Source organism: Ranitomeya imitator, chromosome 2 (assembly GCF_032444005.1).
Source record: "Ranitomeya imitator isolate aRanImi1 chromosome 2, aRanImi1.pri, whole genome shotgun sequence".
In the NCBI taxonomy this organism is placed as follows: domain Eukaryota; kingdom Metazoa; phylum Chordata; class Amphibia; order Anura; family Dendrobatidae; genus Ranitomeya; species Ranitomeya imitator.
The window spans coordinates 268,084,199-268,101,770 of NC_091283.1; the positions used below are offsets into that span (position 1 = coordinate 268,084,199).

Below are 17,572 nucleotides of genomic sequence, written 5' to 3' on the forward strand. Positions count from 1 at the left end.
TATTGTCGCTTCATCTGCAATTTTTCTAGTATTGCCAAACCATTGACCGATTTGACCAAGAAGGGTGCTGATTTGGTCAATTGGTCTTCTGCTGCTGTGGAAGCTTTTCAAGAGTTGAAGCTAGTTTTTCTTCTGCCCCTGTGTTGTGTCAACCTGATGTTTCTCTTCCGTTCCAGGTCGAGGTTGATGCTTCTGAGATTGGAGCAGGGGCTGTTTTGTCGCAGAGAGGTTCTGATTGTTCAGTGATGAAACCATGCGCTTTTTTTTTCCAGGAAGTTTTCGCCTGCTGAGCGGAATTATGATGTGGGCAACCGAGAGTTGCTGGCCATGAAGTGGGCATTCGAGGAGTGGCGTCATTGGCTTGAAGGAGCTAAGCATCGCGTGGTGGTATTGACTGATCATAAGAACCTGACTTATCTCGAGTCTGCTAAGCGTTTGAATCCTAGACAGGCCCGTTGGTCGCTGTTTTTCGCCCGTTTTGACTTTGTGATTTCGTACCTTTCGGGCTCTAAAAATGTGAAGGCGGATGCTCTGTCTAGGAGTTTTGTGCCCGACTCTCCGGGTTTATCTGAGCCGGCGGGTATCCTCAAGGAAGGAGTAATTGTGTCTGCCATCTCCCCTGATTTGTGGCGGGTGCTGCAAAAATTTCAGGCTAATAAACCTGATCGTTGTCCAGCGGAGAAACTGTTTGTCCCGGATAGGTGGACAAATAAAGTGATCTCTGAGGTTCATTGTTCGGTGTTGGCTGGTCATCCTGGAATCTTTGGTACCAGAGAGTTAGTGGCTAGATCCTTTTGGTGGCCGTCTCTGTCGCGGGATGTGCGTTCTTTTGTGCAGTCCTGTGGGATTTGTGCTCGGGCTAAGCCCTGCTGTTCTCGTGCCAGTGGGTTGCTTTTGCCCTTGCCGGTCCCGAAGAGACCTTGGACACATATCTCTATGGATTTTATTTCAGATCTTCCCGTCTCTCAAAAGATGTCAGTCATTTGGGTGGTCTGTGATCGCTTTTCTAAGATGGTCCATCTGGTACCCTTGTCCAAGTTGCCTTCCTCCTCTGATTTGGTGCCATTGTTCTTCCAGCATGTGGTTCGTTTGCATGGCATTCCAGAGAATATCGTTTCTGACAGAGGTTCCCAGTTTGTTTCGAGGTTTTGGCGAGCCTTTTGTGGTAGGATGGGCATTGATTTGTCTTTTTCCTCGGCTTTTCATCCTCAGACTAATGGCCAGACCGAACAAACCAATCAGACCTTGGAAACCTATCTGAGATGCTTTGTTTCTGCCGATCAGGATGACTGGGTGTCCTTTTTGCCTTTGGCTGAGTTCGCCCTTAATAATCGGGCCAGCTCGGCTACCTTGGTTTCGCCATTTTTCTGCAATTCTGGGTTCCATCCTCGTTTCTCTTCAGGGCAGGTTGAGTCTTCGGACTGTCCTGGTGTGGATACTGTGGTGGACAGGTTGCAGCAGATTTGGACTCATGTAGTGGACAATTTGACCTTGTCCCAGGAGAAGGCTCAACGTTTCGCTAATCGCAGACGCCGCGTGGGTCCCCGACTTCGTGTTGGGGATCTGGTTTGGTTATCTTCTCGTCATATTCCTATGAAGGTTTCCTCTCCGAAGTTTAAACCTCGTTTCATTGGTCCTTATAGGATTTCTGAGGTTATTAATCCTGTGTCTTTTCGTCTGACCCTCCCAGATTCTTTTTTCATACATAACGTCTTCCATAGGTCATTGTTGCGGAGATACGTGGCACCTATGGTTCCATCTGTTGACCCTCCTGTCCCGGTTTTGGTGGAGGGGGAATTGGAGTATATTGTGGAGAAGATTTTGGATTCTCGTGTTTCAAGACGGAAACTCCAGTATCTGGTTAAATGGAAGGGTTATGCTCAGGAGGATAATTCCTGGGTTTTTGCCTCTGATGTCCATGCTCCCGATCTTGTTCGTGCCTTTCATGTGGCTCATCCTGGTCGCCCTGGGGGCTCTGGTGAGGGTTCGGTGACCCCTCCTCAAGGGGGGGGGTACTGTTGTGAATTCTGTGGCAGAGCTCCCTCCTGTGGTCACAAGTGGTACTTCGGCTGATTCTCTCTGGGAGCTTCCGTTTGTGGAGGAAACTGGTACTGCTGCTTCTGAGTTTCCTCCCTCAGGTGATCTGGTGAGGTCGTTGGGTGCTTCTCTACTTAACCCCACCTAATGCTTTGATTCATGCTTCCTGTCAATGTTCCAGTGTTGGACTTGTGTTTCTCTGGATCATTCCTGTGGCCTGCTGCTCTGCATAGCAAAGTGCTTCTTTGCTATTTGTTGCTATTTTTTCTGTCCAGTTTGTCTATTTGTTTTGCTGGAAGCTCTGGGACGCAAAGGGTGTACCTCCGTGCCGTTAGTTCGGTACGGAGGGTCTTTTTGCCCCTTTGCGTGGTTTTCTTTAGGGTTTTGTGTAGACCGCAAAGTTATCTTTCCTATCCTCGTTCTGTCTAGAATATTGGGCCTCACTTTGCTGAATCTATTTCATCCCTACGTTTGTCTTTTCATCTTACTCACAGTCATTATATGTGGGGGGCTGCCTTTTCCTTTGGGGTATTTCTCTGAGGCAAGGTAGGCTTATTTTTTCTATCTTCAGGCTAGTTAGTTTCTCAGGCTGTGCCGAGTTGCATAGGTAGCGTTAGGCGCAATCCACGGCTGCCTCTAGTTGTGTTTGGAGACGATCAGGGATTGCGGTCTGCAGAGTTCCCACGTCTCGAAGCTCGTTCTATTATTTTGGGTTATTGTCAGATCACTGTATGTGCTCTGACCTCCATGTCCATTGTGATACTGAATTGCCTTTCATAACAACCACCACAGCTGTCACCACTGAACTCAAACCTCACTACCACTAGAGCTGCCACCATCCGAGGCTCCCACTTCACCAACACCAGAGATGTCACCACCACCGGAGCTGTCACCACCGAAGCTCCCACCTCACCAGCACCGGAGCTGCCGCAACTCACAACCTACTGTCGCCCCCACATTATCCTGTAGAGACTGTAAGACCCGAGGGCAGGGCCTCTCCCCTCTGTACTTGGTCAGTCATTGTAACCTCTTGTACAGAATCGGGAATCAATGGCGTTCTAAAACTAAACAATTTTAAGGCCACATACACTAGCAGATTCTATGTGAATCTAGATCCTCATGAGGTCAGCAGGTCATGGTGGCCCCATCATAAGATGACGTCCTGTGCCTTTAAATTCTGCGCGATATTTGACCCGACACGGTCAAAAACAAAAACAACCTCAAAATTAAAACCACAATTTGCACAAGGGACTGATCTTTTGCCATGAATTAATAATGTTGTTTACAAGGATGCGGGAAGAAGAGAAGAGATAATGCTGCAGTCTCGCTGACTGATCCATCGCCCGATAAGTTCTCGGAGTCTTGAATAATGGCATTGGGGCGGCTCCGAGCTCCAAACTGCTGACACTCAAGGATTGGGGGAGAATTAATGAGTCTTCTGAGCCGGAGCCCAACGGAAGATGATGGGTCGTCTTACACTGAACACTCGAGGACTTGGAGTGTAACGAGGTCAACTTGGCGTGAGCCTCGTGTAATGGCGACTTCACCACAAAAATATTGTAATGATGCCCCAGAGAAATACTGGGCAGGAGGAATCATGGAGAACACGTCAAGGGGTCAACCATACAGTGCCCAGAGGAAGAAGATGGCAGGTCTACCTGTTATCCAAAGATTAAAGCTACTGTAAGGTGCTGAGCCAAGAAGGCCAAGAGCACCCTCTGCCTCCCGATGGCATGCCGCCCAACACCCTGACTCCCGCCAGCACGCCACCCAGCAGCCTGACACCCGCCGGCACGCCATTCAGCACTCTGCCTCCCGCCGACACACCATTCAGCACCCTGCCTCCCGCCGGCATGCCATTCAGCACCCTGCCTCCCGCCGGCACGCCATTCAGCACCCTGACTCCTGCCGGCATGCCATTTAGCACCCTGCCTCCTGCCGGCACGCCATTCAGCACCCTGACTCCCGCCGGCACGCCATTCAGCACCTTGCCTTCCGCCGATACACCATTAAGCACCCTGCCTCCCGCCAGCATGCCATTCAGCACCCTGCCTCCCGCTGGCATGCCATTCAGCACCCTGCCTCCCGCCGGCATGCCATTCAGCACCCTGCCTCCCGCCGGCATGCCATTCAGCACCCTGACTCCCGCCGTCACGCCGATATTCTCGGTAACTGATCGACGACCGTGTGCACCGCACATACGGACTAGAAATTAAAGAAAATTAGTGTAAAACACAAAATCTTGTAAGAAACCTCATTATGAGGAACAAAAAGGAGATTTCTCCCATCTAATCTGTGGTTGTGATCTGGACCACAGCAGATCTGCAGCGAGGAGAAGAACGCTGGGGAGATAATGGCCTCCTGCGATTACAACATTCGGTGCGCGGTGCAGGTGTCGGGGACTCATTGGTTTCAATCAGCTCCTGCTAATGAGCGGCAGCTAACGAGCCCAAGTTTAATCAGGCACGTCGTCGTCTCTGCACAGGTGCACAACACAGCAGGAAACAATTACTCATTACGTCTCCAGAGAGATGGGATTCATGGCGCTCTTCGAGGAATGATCCTGATCAACGCATCTATTGAGATCTCAACTTTTGGAACGTGGGTGGAAATAGAATGAAGAGAGATCTGGAGGCCGAGACCAGATGTGTCCTCCCTTCCTCCAGCCTCATCCCGAGGTAAGCGATGACAAATTTACAATAAAACTGGATTTTCTGACATGCCGTCAAGAGAGGTTCATGCTGCGTTTCTAGATGTCGCTACCTAGTTCTTGTGGTGTGAACTGCAGGCTATCCAGGGTTTGCTAAAATACAGCAACAACGTATGAAGAGGCCGCACGTCGGTCACTAACGGATCTGTCACTTCTGTGCACGCTCACAAGCAATTATTTTCTGGCCTTTTCCCGGGCAATCGTCCCACCGCCCCCGGCTTACACCCGGGTAATCACTCTACCGCCCTACTCCTGTTCATTTGCCCCACCGCATCTGGCCTACTCCGGGGCAGTCGCCCCCGCACCCAAGTCTACTACGGAGCAGTCGTCCCTGTATCGGGCTTACACCAGGGCACTTGCCCCCGTACCGAGCACTCGCCCCATACTAGGCTTACTCCAGGGCAGTCGCCCCTGCATGTGGCATACTGACAGGCAATTACTGCGTGGATGCTTTCCTGAAACGGAAAGTACTTGCAAGCAGCATAATACAAAGAATAGCAGGTTTACCCAGAATCCTTTGCAGTAGGCGGAGCTATGCAAATCATCTCTTTCCACCCCAGGGGCTTTTCGGTCTCTTTCGTCCCGCTACATTTAGCCCAACTTGGGTCTCTCCCTAAGGTGGCTAGCATGTATATAGGCAATTACTGCACATTCCTCCAGTTACTGGCATGCCGGGCATTCCTCCTTATGGGCACATTATGGGCATCACTGCCCGAGATGCCACTAGTAGCCAGCGCAGCTCAGATGACACAATGTATCTATATCTGCTGGTCATTACTGGTCAGTACTCCGCTCTGGTACAATGTATCCCACCATTAAGCCAGGACAAAGCTTGGTGCCGCTACGGTGACCACCCCGCAGCTGAGCAGGACTAGCTCACCCCTATGCTGTCCCCTAGTGTCTATAGCTGGTGCTTCACATTCCTGCACGATTCCTCTGACTCTCGGTGAGAACATTCGTGGGATCAGGCGCGGAGCGATAAAACAAATCACGGAGCCGTTATAACAGTAATTAGCAAAATGATGAAATTACAGAAATCCTCCCCGGCCCAAGAGCGCAGGATAATAGCCACTCTGCAAGGAGGAAAATCCCTAATTATTCTGCAAGAACAAAACCTCGCGTCACAGACTCAGGTACTGGGAGAAGAGCGGAAATACAGTGGACTGAGCGAGCTACCCGCAGCACAGAGTATTTCAGGAGAGGAGCGTGATGATGAGTCTTATTGTATCAAAACGGGTTCTCGGTGACACCTTACAATGTTACACCACACCGACAACGTATCACGTACAGATGAGCCATGGCGCCCTCTATCTGCAAGACAAAGTCAGGACAACCCTCGCAATTACCGGTAATCGGCATCTGCAGCCGTATCATCTCTGGGCAATGCTACATCGGTATATAAAAAACAAACAAAAAAAAACCATGTGCCGCTGTTCTCGGAGGATTTTCCTGAGATTTTCTGGTCTGTCAATAGCTGACAACACAGCAAGGTATCACATGGCACCACTGTGACATTACTGAAAACTGGGCGTCCCTCAAATATTGATGAAAAGACCAGAAGAAAATTGGTGCTGGAGGCCAACAGCAGCATTAAAGGAGTTGCAGGGATTTCTGGCCAGTCCTGATTGTGTCCTGCACGTGACCACAATCTCCCCCATTCTTCATATGTCTGGCCTGTGGGGTCGAGGGGCCAGACGGAAGCCATTTATTACAAAGATAACATCTAGTGATGAGCGAATATACTCGTTACTCGAGATTTCTCGAGCACGCTCGGGTGTCCTCCGAGTATTTTTTAGTACTTGGAGATTTAGTTTTTCTTGCCGCAGCTGAATGATTTACATCTGTTAGCCAGCATAAGTACATGTGGAGGTTGTCTGATTGCTAGGGAATCTCCACATGTACTTATGCTGGCTAACAGATGTAAATCATTCAGCTGCGGCGATGAAAACTAAATCTCCGAGCACTAAAAAAATACTCGGAGGACACCCAAGCATGCTAGAGAAATCTCGAGTAATGAGTATATTCGCTCATGACTAATAACATCCCGACCTGGTGATGTTCTGCCATAACCTCCATCACGTCGGTGAGAAGCAGGAAACTTTTCATTCCACAAGATGAAAAGCCGATAACGTACATCACCAAAAAATCACCATCCCCACAGTGAGGCATGATGGGGGCAGCATTGTGCTCTAGGGCTGTTTTTTTGGCAGCTGGAACTGGGGCTTTAGTCAAGGAGGGAATTATGGACAGAGCAAATATCAGAAAATTTTACATCAAAACCTTCAGGTCTCTGCTAAAAGAATGAAGATGAAGAGAAATTTCACTTCTCAGCAGACGACCCCAAATGACCTCCAAATCACCAAAAGAACGACTTCTCCAGAATGGCCCAACCCAGACCTGAACCCAAGAGGCAATCTGTGGTGACCTGAAGAGGGCGCTGTACACAGGAGAGGCCCCCACAATCTGAAAGATGTGGATCTGCTGCAAGAAGAAGGCAGGAAAGACCAGTTCTATGAGTAGATGTGCAACGCTGTTAGATCCTGACCCAAAAAGACAAAATGTTGTCAAAAATTTACTGGGGACTGCAACATAGTATTATTTTAAAGGCAAGAGCAGACAATTAATTGTCACATGAGAGGCCTTGACTGTTTTTATCACTTAACATTGTGCAGAATTAAATACCTTGATCAACAACTGCCAAGACAATATGACATCCCCACAGTCTCCTCACACAGAATCACACACTTTGTTGTCTTCATAGTCCCCTCACACAGTATAATGTCCCCACAGTCCCCTCACACAGTATAATGTCCTCACAGTCCCCTCACACAGTATGACCTCAGTCACCTCATACAGTATGATGTCCCCACAGTCCCCTCATACAGTATATCCTCAGTCACCTCATACAGTATGATGTTCCAAGAGTCCCATTCATACGGTATGATGTCCCCAAGTCCACTCATACAGTATGATGTTGCCACAGTCTCCTCATACAGTATAACGTCCTCACAGTCCCCTCACACACTAAAATGTCCCCACAGTCCCCGCACACAGTATAATGTCCCCACAATCCCCTGCATACATTATATCCCTACAGTCCCCTTACACAGTAAGACATTCCCAGTCTCCTCACACATTATGTCCCCATTGTCCCCTCATACAGTATGATGATCCCACAGTCCCCCATATGGTATGATGTCCCCACAGTGCCTTCAGATGGTATGATGTTCCCACAGTCCCCTCCCATCAGTATGATGCCCCTACAGTGCCCCCATACAGTATGATATCCCCACAGTCCCCTCGAACAGTATGATGTCACCATAGTCCCCTAATACATTATTTCTCTACAGTCCTCTCACACAGTATGAAGTCCCCACTCGCAATATGACATACCCACAGTCTCCTCACACTAAGTCCCCTCAGCTCGCTCATACAGTTTGATTCCCCACAGTCCCTTCACACAGTATGATGTCCCCACAGCACCCCAGTTTTTCAATTTAATTCCCTTAACGCCTTTCCCAGGCTGCCTTAGTCTGTACTATGCATGGAGGCACAGTAGGAGTGATATGGCGATGTCATCGTGCCGGCTGCGCTCCCAGAAGCTCAGGCTCAATGGTGGAACAGGGAGCTGACGGTTCTCTGTTCCATAATAATGCTCATCCCCAGTATGAAATTGAGATGACAGGTGGAGAGTGGCACATAGTGCGGTGGCCCCACTGGTTCCAGCCTTTTGTCTGTCCCGGTCCACAGGTGGCACTTTGCCCAGGTCTACTTTAAAGGGTGGGCATATTTATGAAACCACATTATTTGATTATTTAATTTCCTTTTCCCACCCATGTTTTCAGCTTATTTCTCATTGAATTTGTACAAATTATGGGAGACATTAAAAGGGTAAAAAGTTATAAAGTGATTTTTTAACATGACAAACCAAGAATTTTACTCGTGGTGTGTAAAATTTTTATATTTACTACATATATAGGATTATTGACCAGGGCAGTATTTCGGGAGCTTACACATTCTCTGTCTTCACCACCACAAACTCGTGTGACCCATAGGGCTCCAGATTACCAGAGAAAATTTCAGAAAGTGACAATGCGACCAATGGAAGAGTCCGGGGCACGAGATTCCAAATGGTCTCCTAGGTCGTCGAGGTCGCAGAATAAAGTAAGTACACCCTCCCTCCAATTGTCTGATATTCTGGGATAGAGGAAGACATCTGCATTTCATTTCTCCAAGAAAAAGGGGTGACGCCCGAGAACAGCTGCACGACATCAACCCCAGAGAGGAGACACTAGCAAAGATCTTCCCGTAGTGAAGACATTACCACCCACGCAAAGTCCTGTGTCCACTCCACACAGATGAGAAAAAGTCTATACAATGCCTCATAGAAGGGGCGATGGAATCACCAGGGGTGAAGAGGTGAGGGAATCACCAGGGGCGAAAAGGTGAGGGAATCACCAGGGGCGAAGAGGCGAGGGAATCACCAGGGGCGAAGGAATCACCAGGGGCGAAGAGGGCGAGGGAATCACCAGGGGAGAAGAGGGCGAGGGAATCACCAGGGGCGAAGAGGGTGAGGGAATCACCAGGGGCGAAGAGGGCGAGGGAATCACCAGGGGCAAGGAGGGCGAGGGAATCACCAGGGGCGAAGAGGGCGAGGGAATCACCAGGGCCGAAGAGGGCGAGGGAATCACCAGGGCCGAAGAGGGCGAGGGAATCACCAGGGGCAAAGAGATGAGGGTGAACATAGTAGTTCTATTCTTCTACATAGGGGGCAGTATTATAGTAGTTCTATTCTTGTACATAGGGGGCAGTATTATAGTAGTTATATTCTTGTACATAGGGGGCAGTATTATAGTAGTTATATTCTTGTACATAGGGGGCAGTATTATAGTAGTTATATTCTTGTACATAGGGGGCAGTATTATAGTAGTTATATTCTTGTACATAGGGGCAGTATTATAGTAGTTATATTCTTGTACATAGGGGCAGTATTATAGTAATTATATTCTTGTACACAGGGGCAGTATTATAGTAGTTATATTCTTGTACATAGGGAGTAGTATTATAGTAGTTATTCTTGTACATAGGGGCAGTATTATAGTAGTTATATTCTTGTATATAAGGGGCAGTATTATAGTAGTTATATTTTTGTACATAGGGGGCAGTATTATAGTAGTTATATTCTTGTACATAGGGGCAGTATTATAGTAGTTATATTCTTGTACATAGGAGCAGTATTATACAGTAGTAGTTATATTCTTGTACATAGGGGCAGTATTATAGTAGTTATATTCTTGTACATAGGAGGCAGTATTATAGTAGTTATTCTTGTACATAGGGGCAGTATTATAGTAGTTATATTCTTGTACATAGGAGCAGTATTATACAGTAGTAGTTATATTCTTGTACATAGGGGCGGTATTATAGTAGTTATATTCTTGTACATAGGGGCAGTATTATAGTAGTTATACTCTTGTACATAGGGGCAGTATTATAGTAGTTATACTCTTGTACATAGGAGGCAGTATTATAGTAGTTATATTCTTGTACATCGGATCAGTATTATAGTAGTTATATTATTGTAAATAGGGGCAGTATTATAGTTATATCCATGTGGGGCAGAACAATATTAGTTGTAGTCTTGTTTCCATGTAATCCACAGATATATAGGCTTTCTCCGCCGACATTCGCTCCTACAATGAATGGGTTAAGTCATTATCTGCTGCCTCGCCCTCCGCCCACATGGCAGAAATTACAGGGAGTCAGTACAATGTGAGATGTAACAGGAAACACATTTTGGGTCCACTTCTGCTTGTTGCGGGATTCCTGTGCTTACATTGGATTAGACTTGGCTTGCGTCCACCAGGAATATGTAAAGTGACGGTTACATGGAGAACGCGGAGTGTCAGACGGTAACAGATGTTCTTCGGTTTCTGCACAGATCCTCCGTCATTACAGAGACTCTACCTCTTTCTGGGTTTTCGGAAACCTCAGTTTTTCATACAATAAGGCCAAACACAAAGTACGGTATCTTTTTAGTAAATGGCCACTGCAGAGTCTAGGTCTCCACTGAACTGGTTCATCCATGATCCTACCTGGAGAGGCCCTTTATGGCGGATATTCCCTTTAAGGACGGATCTCTGTTTTTATAACTTTCACGGACATTATTTGGTCATCAAAAAGCAGAATTAAAGGCTCATTCCTCGACTATCCCCACACACACTTCACTGATCTCAATTTATCTACCTTTCAGGAACCATCATGATTATAATTTTCAGAGATGCCCTTTAATTTCTCCCTAAAAAAATAATATTTGATGAAGCTCCAACACTTATAACGTTCTCCCTCCTCTTTTTCATGAGATTGGTTCAGGTCCCCATAACTCATTGCCCGTCCCAACACAGGAAGGCGTGTGTTTGCCCTTCTTTTCCCCATTCTCAGGTCCTCAGGGGTGGACCCGCCTGTCCTTATTTGGTAGCACTATGATGCTCCGCCCCCGCTTTAATGATTCCAGTAAATATGGGGCATATTAAGCTATGGCTCCACAATTTAAGGGCTCTTTAGAAACTTTTACTTTGTTAGACAGCATGGATCTAATGAAGTACCTGACCTGAGAGTTAACTGGAAGTAAGTGACCCCATCAGATGACAGAGCTGACAGCTTGCAAACATTCCAGTGTAAATAGTGCTGTCACGTGACCCGTCATAAATGCCGCCAAGCCATAAACTGTCACTCCGAGGTCACTGAGGATATATTTATGTACACAGGGGAGTAAAGAAGAGTTAGGGGGTACATGTTCATACTCCAGTCACATCCAGAGCTGCCTTCAAAATAAGGGAAAAAAAGGGAGTGAGGTGCAGAATCACACCCCAACGTATTAAAGCTTGGGTGAAGTTCGACATTTAGAATGTTGGTAGCAATTATTTCCTCATCCAATCCTTCAAACAATAAAACTAATTGCAACATCCCGGCCTCTAACCAGTAAAAACCATTGGTCACTCTCTGCTTGTCTCATAATGGGCTCGTTTAGGACCCTCTGCTTGTCTCATAATGGGCTCGTTTAGGACCCATTACATGACCGAAAGGTGCGTTTTTTCTCATTCACCGATCCTCGGGGCGGATCTTAATCTCTCTATTTAGGAGATGCTCTGTCCACATTTAAATAATTCAAGGTAAATAAAACCATGCAGATATACAAGATGGCAAAGTGGCCCCATGGTAATGTGTTATGTGAAAAAAAATCAACTACATATGATTTCCTCCTCACTCTGTCTAAAAGTCCTAGCCTCGTGTTTCCGCAGAGCCTCTTGGCCTTGGAACTTCGCAGCTGGAGCCACTTGAGAAACGGAGTCTCTGCCCCTCCCTGCCCGGATCCATTGACAACACTCGAACCTTGCAGATGTTGCATTTCTGTCCCCACAGCACATTTCTTCTGGAGATAATAAAAGCCGCCATTCACGCCAGGAATTATTCATGCGCAACTTACACAAAGAATCAAGATGTTGAAGTTCTGCTGATTATTTAATATTGTCGCTGATTTTCATAAACTTTAACTAGAATCATCAAAATCATTTGCGCGAGTAACAGAACCTTCAGCAAGAACTTATTAACCCCTTCATGACCTTGGGATTTTTCGTTTTTCCGTGTTCGTTTTTCACTCCCCTCCTTCCCAGAGCCATAACCTTTTTATTTTTCCGTCAATTTGGCCATGTGAGGGCTTATTTTTTGCAGGACGAGTTGTAGTTTTGAACGACATCATTGGTTTTAGTATGTCGTGTACTAGAAAACGGGAAAAAAATTCTAAGTGCGGTGAAATTGCAAAAAAAAAGTGCAATCCCACACTTGTTTTTTGTTTGGCTTTTTTGCTAGGTTCACTAAATGCTAAAACTGACCTGCCATTATGATTCTCCAGGTCAGTACGAGTTCATAGACACCTAACATGACTAGGTTATTTTTTATCTAAGTGGTGAAAAAAAATTCCAAACTTTGCTAAAAAAAAAAAAAAAAATTGCGCCATTTTCCGATACTCGTAGCGTCTCCATTTTTTGTGATCTGGGGTCGGTTGAGGGCTTATTTTTTTGCGTGCCGAGATGACGTTTTTAATGATAGCATTTTGGTGCAGATACGCTCTTTTGATCGCCCGTTATTACATTTTAATGCAATGTCGTGGCGACCAAAAAAACGTAATTCTGGCGTTTTGAATTTTTTTCTCACTACGCTGTTTAGCGATCAGGTTAATGCTTTTTTTTAATTGATAGATCGGGCGATTCTGAGCGCGGCGATACCAAATATGTGTAGATTTGATTTTTTTTTTTTATTTTGATTGGGGCGAAAGGGGGGTGATTTAAACTTTTATATTTTTTTTATTTTTTTCACATTTTTTGTAACTTTTTTTTTTTTTTACTTTTGGCATGCTTCAATAGCCTCCATGGGAGGCTAGAAGCAGGCACAACTCGATCGCCTCTGCTACATAGCAGCAATCTGCTGTTCGCTGCTATGTAGTAGAAAATCAGGTGTGCTGTGAGCGCCGACCACAGGGTGGCACTCACAGCCACCGGTGATCAGTAACCATAGAGGTCTCTGGGACCTCTATGGTTACCATCCTGACGCATCGCCGACCCCGATCATGTGACGGCTGTCGGCGATGACGTCATTTCCGGCCGCCCGGCCGGAAGCGGTAGTTAAATGCCGCTGTCTGCGTTTGACAGCGGCATTTAACTAGTTAATAGGTGCAGGAGATCGCGATTCTGCCCACGCCTATTACGGGCACATGTCAGCTGTTCAAAACAGCTGACATGGCCCGGCTTTGATGCGGGCTCACCACGGAGCCCTGCATCAAAGCGGGGCTTCGGACCTCGGACGCACTATCCCGTCCGAGGTCAGAAAGGGGTTAAAGTGATTATTGTAAGAGCAGTTATATTATTGTACATAGGGGCAGTATTATTGTAGTTATATTCTTGTACATAGCAGCAGTATTATAGTAGTTATATTCTTGTACATAGGGGCAGTATTATTGTAGTTATATTCTTGTACATAGCAGCATTATTATAGTAGTTATATTCTTGTACATAGGGGCAGTATAGTTATATTCTTCTACATAGGGGGCAGTATTATAGTAGTTATATTCTTGTACATAGGGGCAGTATTATAGTTGTTATATTCTTGTACATAGGGGCAGTATTATAGTAGTTATATTCTTGTACATAGGGCAGTATTATAGTAGTTATATTCTTGTACATAGGGGCAGTATTATAGTAGTTATATTCTTGTACATAGGAGCAGTATTATAGTAGTTATATTCTTGTACATAGGTGCAGTAGTATAGTAGTTATATTCTTGTACATAGGAGCAGTAGTATAGTAGTTATATTCTTGTACATAGAGGGCAGAATTATAGTAGCACACAATAGTAGATACTGCTCATACTCACCATTGGTGTTCGTATTGACATAGTACCTACGACCCTGTGGGGACATATAACACTGCCACCCCAGGGGTAGAGGGCCTTGGCTTGTATCTTCTATTCTCTGTGGGTTCATCATTCCTGGTTTCTGTGGGAAAAAAAAAATTTAACAATTCCATATAAAGTTTATATATTTTATTACACATATACATATGTATCTCAGTTTTTCCAGTTAATGATGTATTATGAGCACTGATTTTCAGGGATTGTTAGCCAGTAATAGCAGTTGGTTCGGGGTACGTTCCAGTCTATTATTTATTTTGTGTACTTCCTCTTTAAGACTCGGCGTCATCTATGACCTCTGACTATCCGGGTATGATGGCGGTTCGGCTGTAGAGTTTTCCGATCACGCTGTTCAGCGAGATAAGATTATCTTTTTATTGCTTCTGTGGTTTTTCTATGCAATAAACAAACATTTCCTGTATGACGGGACGCAGCCTGGAGACCAGATACACAGTGGAATATGCAATATACAGCACATACCGAAAAATAATCATCTGCGGACAATCAAAAAGAGAAAGCAGATCTACCAAAATAATATCCAACCTCCAAGGGCTGCAGAGTTTAAATCCTAACCCAACCTCCGAGGGCTGCACAGTTCACCTCCTAACCCAACCTCCGAGGGTTGCACAGTTCACCTCCTAACCCGACCTCCGAGGGTTGCACAGTTCACCTCCTAACCCGACCTCCGAGGGTTGCACAGTTCACCTCCTAACCCGACCTCCGAGGGTTGCACAGTTCACCTCCTAACCCGACCTCCGAGGGTTGCACAGTTCACCTCCTAACCCGACCCCCGAGGGCTGCACAGTTCACCTCCTAACCCGACCTCCGAGGGTTGCACAGTTCACCTCCTAACCCGACCCCCGAGGGTTGCACAGTTCACCTCCTAACCCGACCCCCGAGGGCTGCACAGTTCACCTCCTAACCCGACCTCCGAGGGCTGCACAGTTCACCTCCTAACCCGACCTCCGAGGGTTGCAGTTCACCTCCTAACCCAACCTCCGAGGGTTGCACAGTTCACCTCCTAACCCGACCTCCGAGGGTTGCACAGTTCACCTCCAACCCAACCTCCGAGGGCTGCACAGTTCACCTCCTAATCCAACCTCCGAGGGCTGCAGAGTTAACCTCCTAACCCGACCTCCGAGGGCTGCACAGTTCACCTCCTAACCCGACCTCCCAGAGCTGCACAGTTCACCTCCTAACCCGACCTCCCAGAGCTGCACAGTTCACCTCCTAACCCGACCTCCGAGGGCTGCACAGTTCACCTCCTAACCCCGACCTCCCAGAGATGCACAGTTCACCTCCTAACCCGACCTCCCAGAGCTGCACAGTTCACCTCCTAACCCGACCTCCCAGAGATGCACAGTTCACCTCCTAACCCGACCTCCCAGAGCTGCACAGTTCACCTCCTAACCCGACCTCCCAGAGCTGCACAGTTCACCTCCTAACCCGACCTCCCAGAGATGCACAGTTCACCTCCTAACCCGACCTCCCAGAGATGCACAGTTCACCTCCTAACCCGACCTCCGAGGGTTGCACAGTTCACCTCCTAACCCAACCTCCGAGGGTTGCACAGTTCACCTCCTAACCCAACCTCCGAGGGCTGCACAGTTCACCTCCTAACCCGACCTCCGAGGGTTGCGCACGCTGTATATTTCCCCCAAATTTCCTCGTTACACCAATACATGGAGAGGCCGTCCTGCTATTCCATTTAACACCTCTAGGGGTCATTGATGTCATTGCAGAAATGTATAGAAAGTGCTACAGATCTAGAGATAAACAGAAGAAGATGGATAATAGATAAAGTGAGATGATATAGGATGAGTGATGCATAGATGATACAGTTATGATAGATACTCGATTTCCTACGTAATTATCTGCACATTATAAACATTTCCGTCTGATCATTTAACTCCTTAAGCGCCAGCTTCTTCTTTGCGGAGGCCTGTAGTCGCCTGGACTTTGCTCCCGTCCGCCCAGCGGAGCAGGAATCTGGCACAATGGCCCCATTCTCCGCAGAATACAATGCAGGATTGTGTGTGATGGGAGCACATTCCTGACATAGCCCCAATTCCAACACCTCCACATGACACACCCTGTGAGTCGAGGGGCAAAACATCCTCTGTGCTGCTGGGGGACCTACCACAAGACCAGCGCCATCCTCTCCTGAAATACTCGGTGCTGCTGGTCAACCTCCGCCCTACCGGAGGACAGTATCTAGACCCGTGTCACCGCCCGGATTTATCTCGTCACTTTTTCATTGTGACTCGCTTACGACGTCAGCGTTTTAAGAAAGTGTCGCGGACGGAAGCAAAAATTAACTATTTATGGGTCAGATCAGCCAAGGAGGTTTTCACTAATTGGCAACCAGCATTATTTTCCAAATGCGGAGTTGCCCTTTAAATGCTGGACCAGATAGGAAGGAGAGGGTTAAAGTAAATTCGGGGCCGGAATCGGGAGGTTGAAATCATTTTAGGAAGCGATAAAGAATAAATCATAAACAAAGTAACAAAATGTAGCAAAAAAAGTGGGAACTTCCTCTCTGCAACATTATGGTCAGAGAATGACCTGACGGGGACAATCAAAAGGGAAGAAGAAAAAAAAAAAATAATAATATCATCCCAGGGAGAGGAAAAAAAGAGCAAACCCTCCAAACACGAGCGATGGATGTTACAGGAAGATTTAGATACAAATTAGACTTAAGTCTTTAATATTTGGGTGTGTACCACTTTAAAAAAAAAAAAAAAAATTAAAGGGGGTGTTAATATTGTAAAGTGAGGAACCATATGGAAGAAAGAGCAGGGAGGGGATGCAGCTTCACATAATGGAGAAGGTATGGGTCAGTCAGGAGTGGTGGAAAATCGTCCAACAACCCCTTTAAAGAAGGCGATCATTAGGGATCTGTCTCCAGCTCCTGAGGAACCAGCGAGGAGAACCTGGCGAGTCTTAACAGTAAATGAGAGTATTCTGTTTCTAGGCAGATACATTGTATGTCTCCATGACAACGCTCATCCTCGACGCGCGTTTCTCGGTCAGGCTGGAATCTTTTGATATCGCTCATTAATACATAGATCTACTGTGATTCGGTGACAGCAATCGGTGGATTCAGAGGAAAGAAACAAAACGACGGGAGAAAGTGGCGCGCCAGACGATGGGCGCCCGGGGGAAGCCTTTCATTCACGGCACCTTTTAAGTCTGGATCAAAGATCAAAGAATTTCCCGGTTGTAAAGGCTGACGGTCGACGGAATCTCAATGAAAAAAGGATGCGGAAAAAAAAAGGGGGAAATATGAGAATCACCACTGTCCCAAATCGAGGAGAAAACCACATATATCAAGCTTCATATCAATGTCAGTAAGCTGCT

At 46.7% G+C, this 17,572-nt stretch overlaps 1 protein-coding gene across 5 annotated transcripts in view; it reads right to left on the reverse strand.

The window, feature by feature from the left end:
* The window catches only part of GAS7 (growth arrest specific 7), a 111,552-nt gene that overhangs the window by 38,506 nt on the left and 55,474 nt on the right, over window positions 1-17,572 (reverse strand). For 4 of the 5 annotated variants that reach the window (XM_069749133.1, XM_069749134.1, XM_069749135.1 and 1 more), the window contains exon 2: window positions 14,177-14,297. The exons of the other annotated variant lie outside the window; for it this stretch is intronic. In XM_069749133.1, the coding sequence (XP_069605234.1) occupies window positions 14,177-14,297 (121 nt within the window). The remainder of the gene's footprint in view (window positions 1-14,176; window positions 14,298-17,572) is intronic. 5 annotated transcript variants of the gene reach the window in all.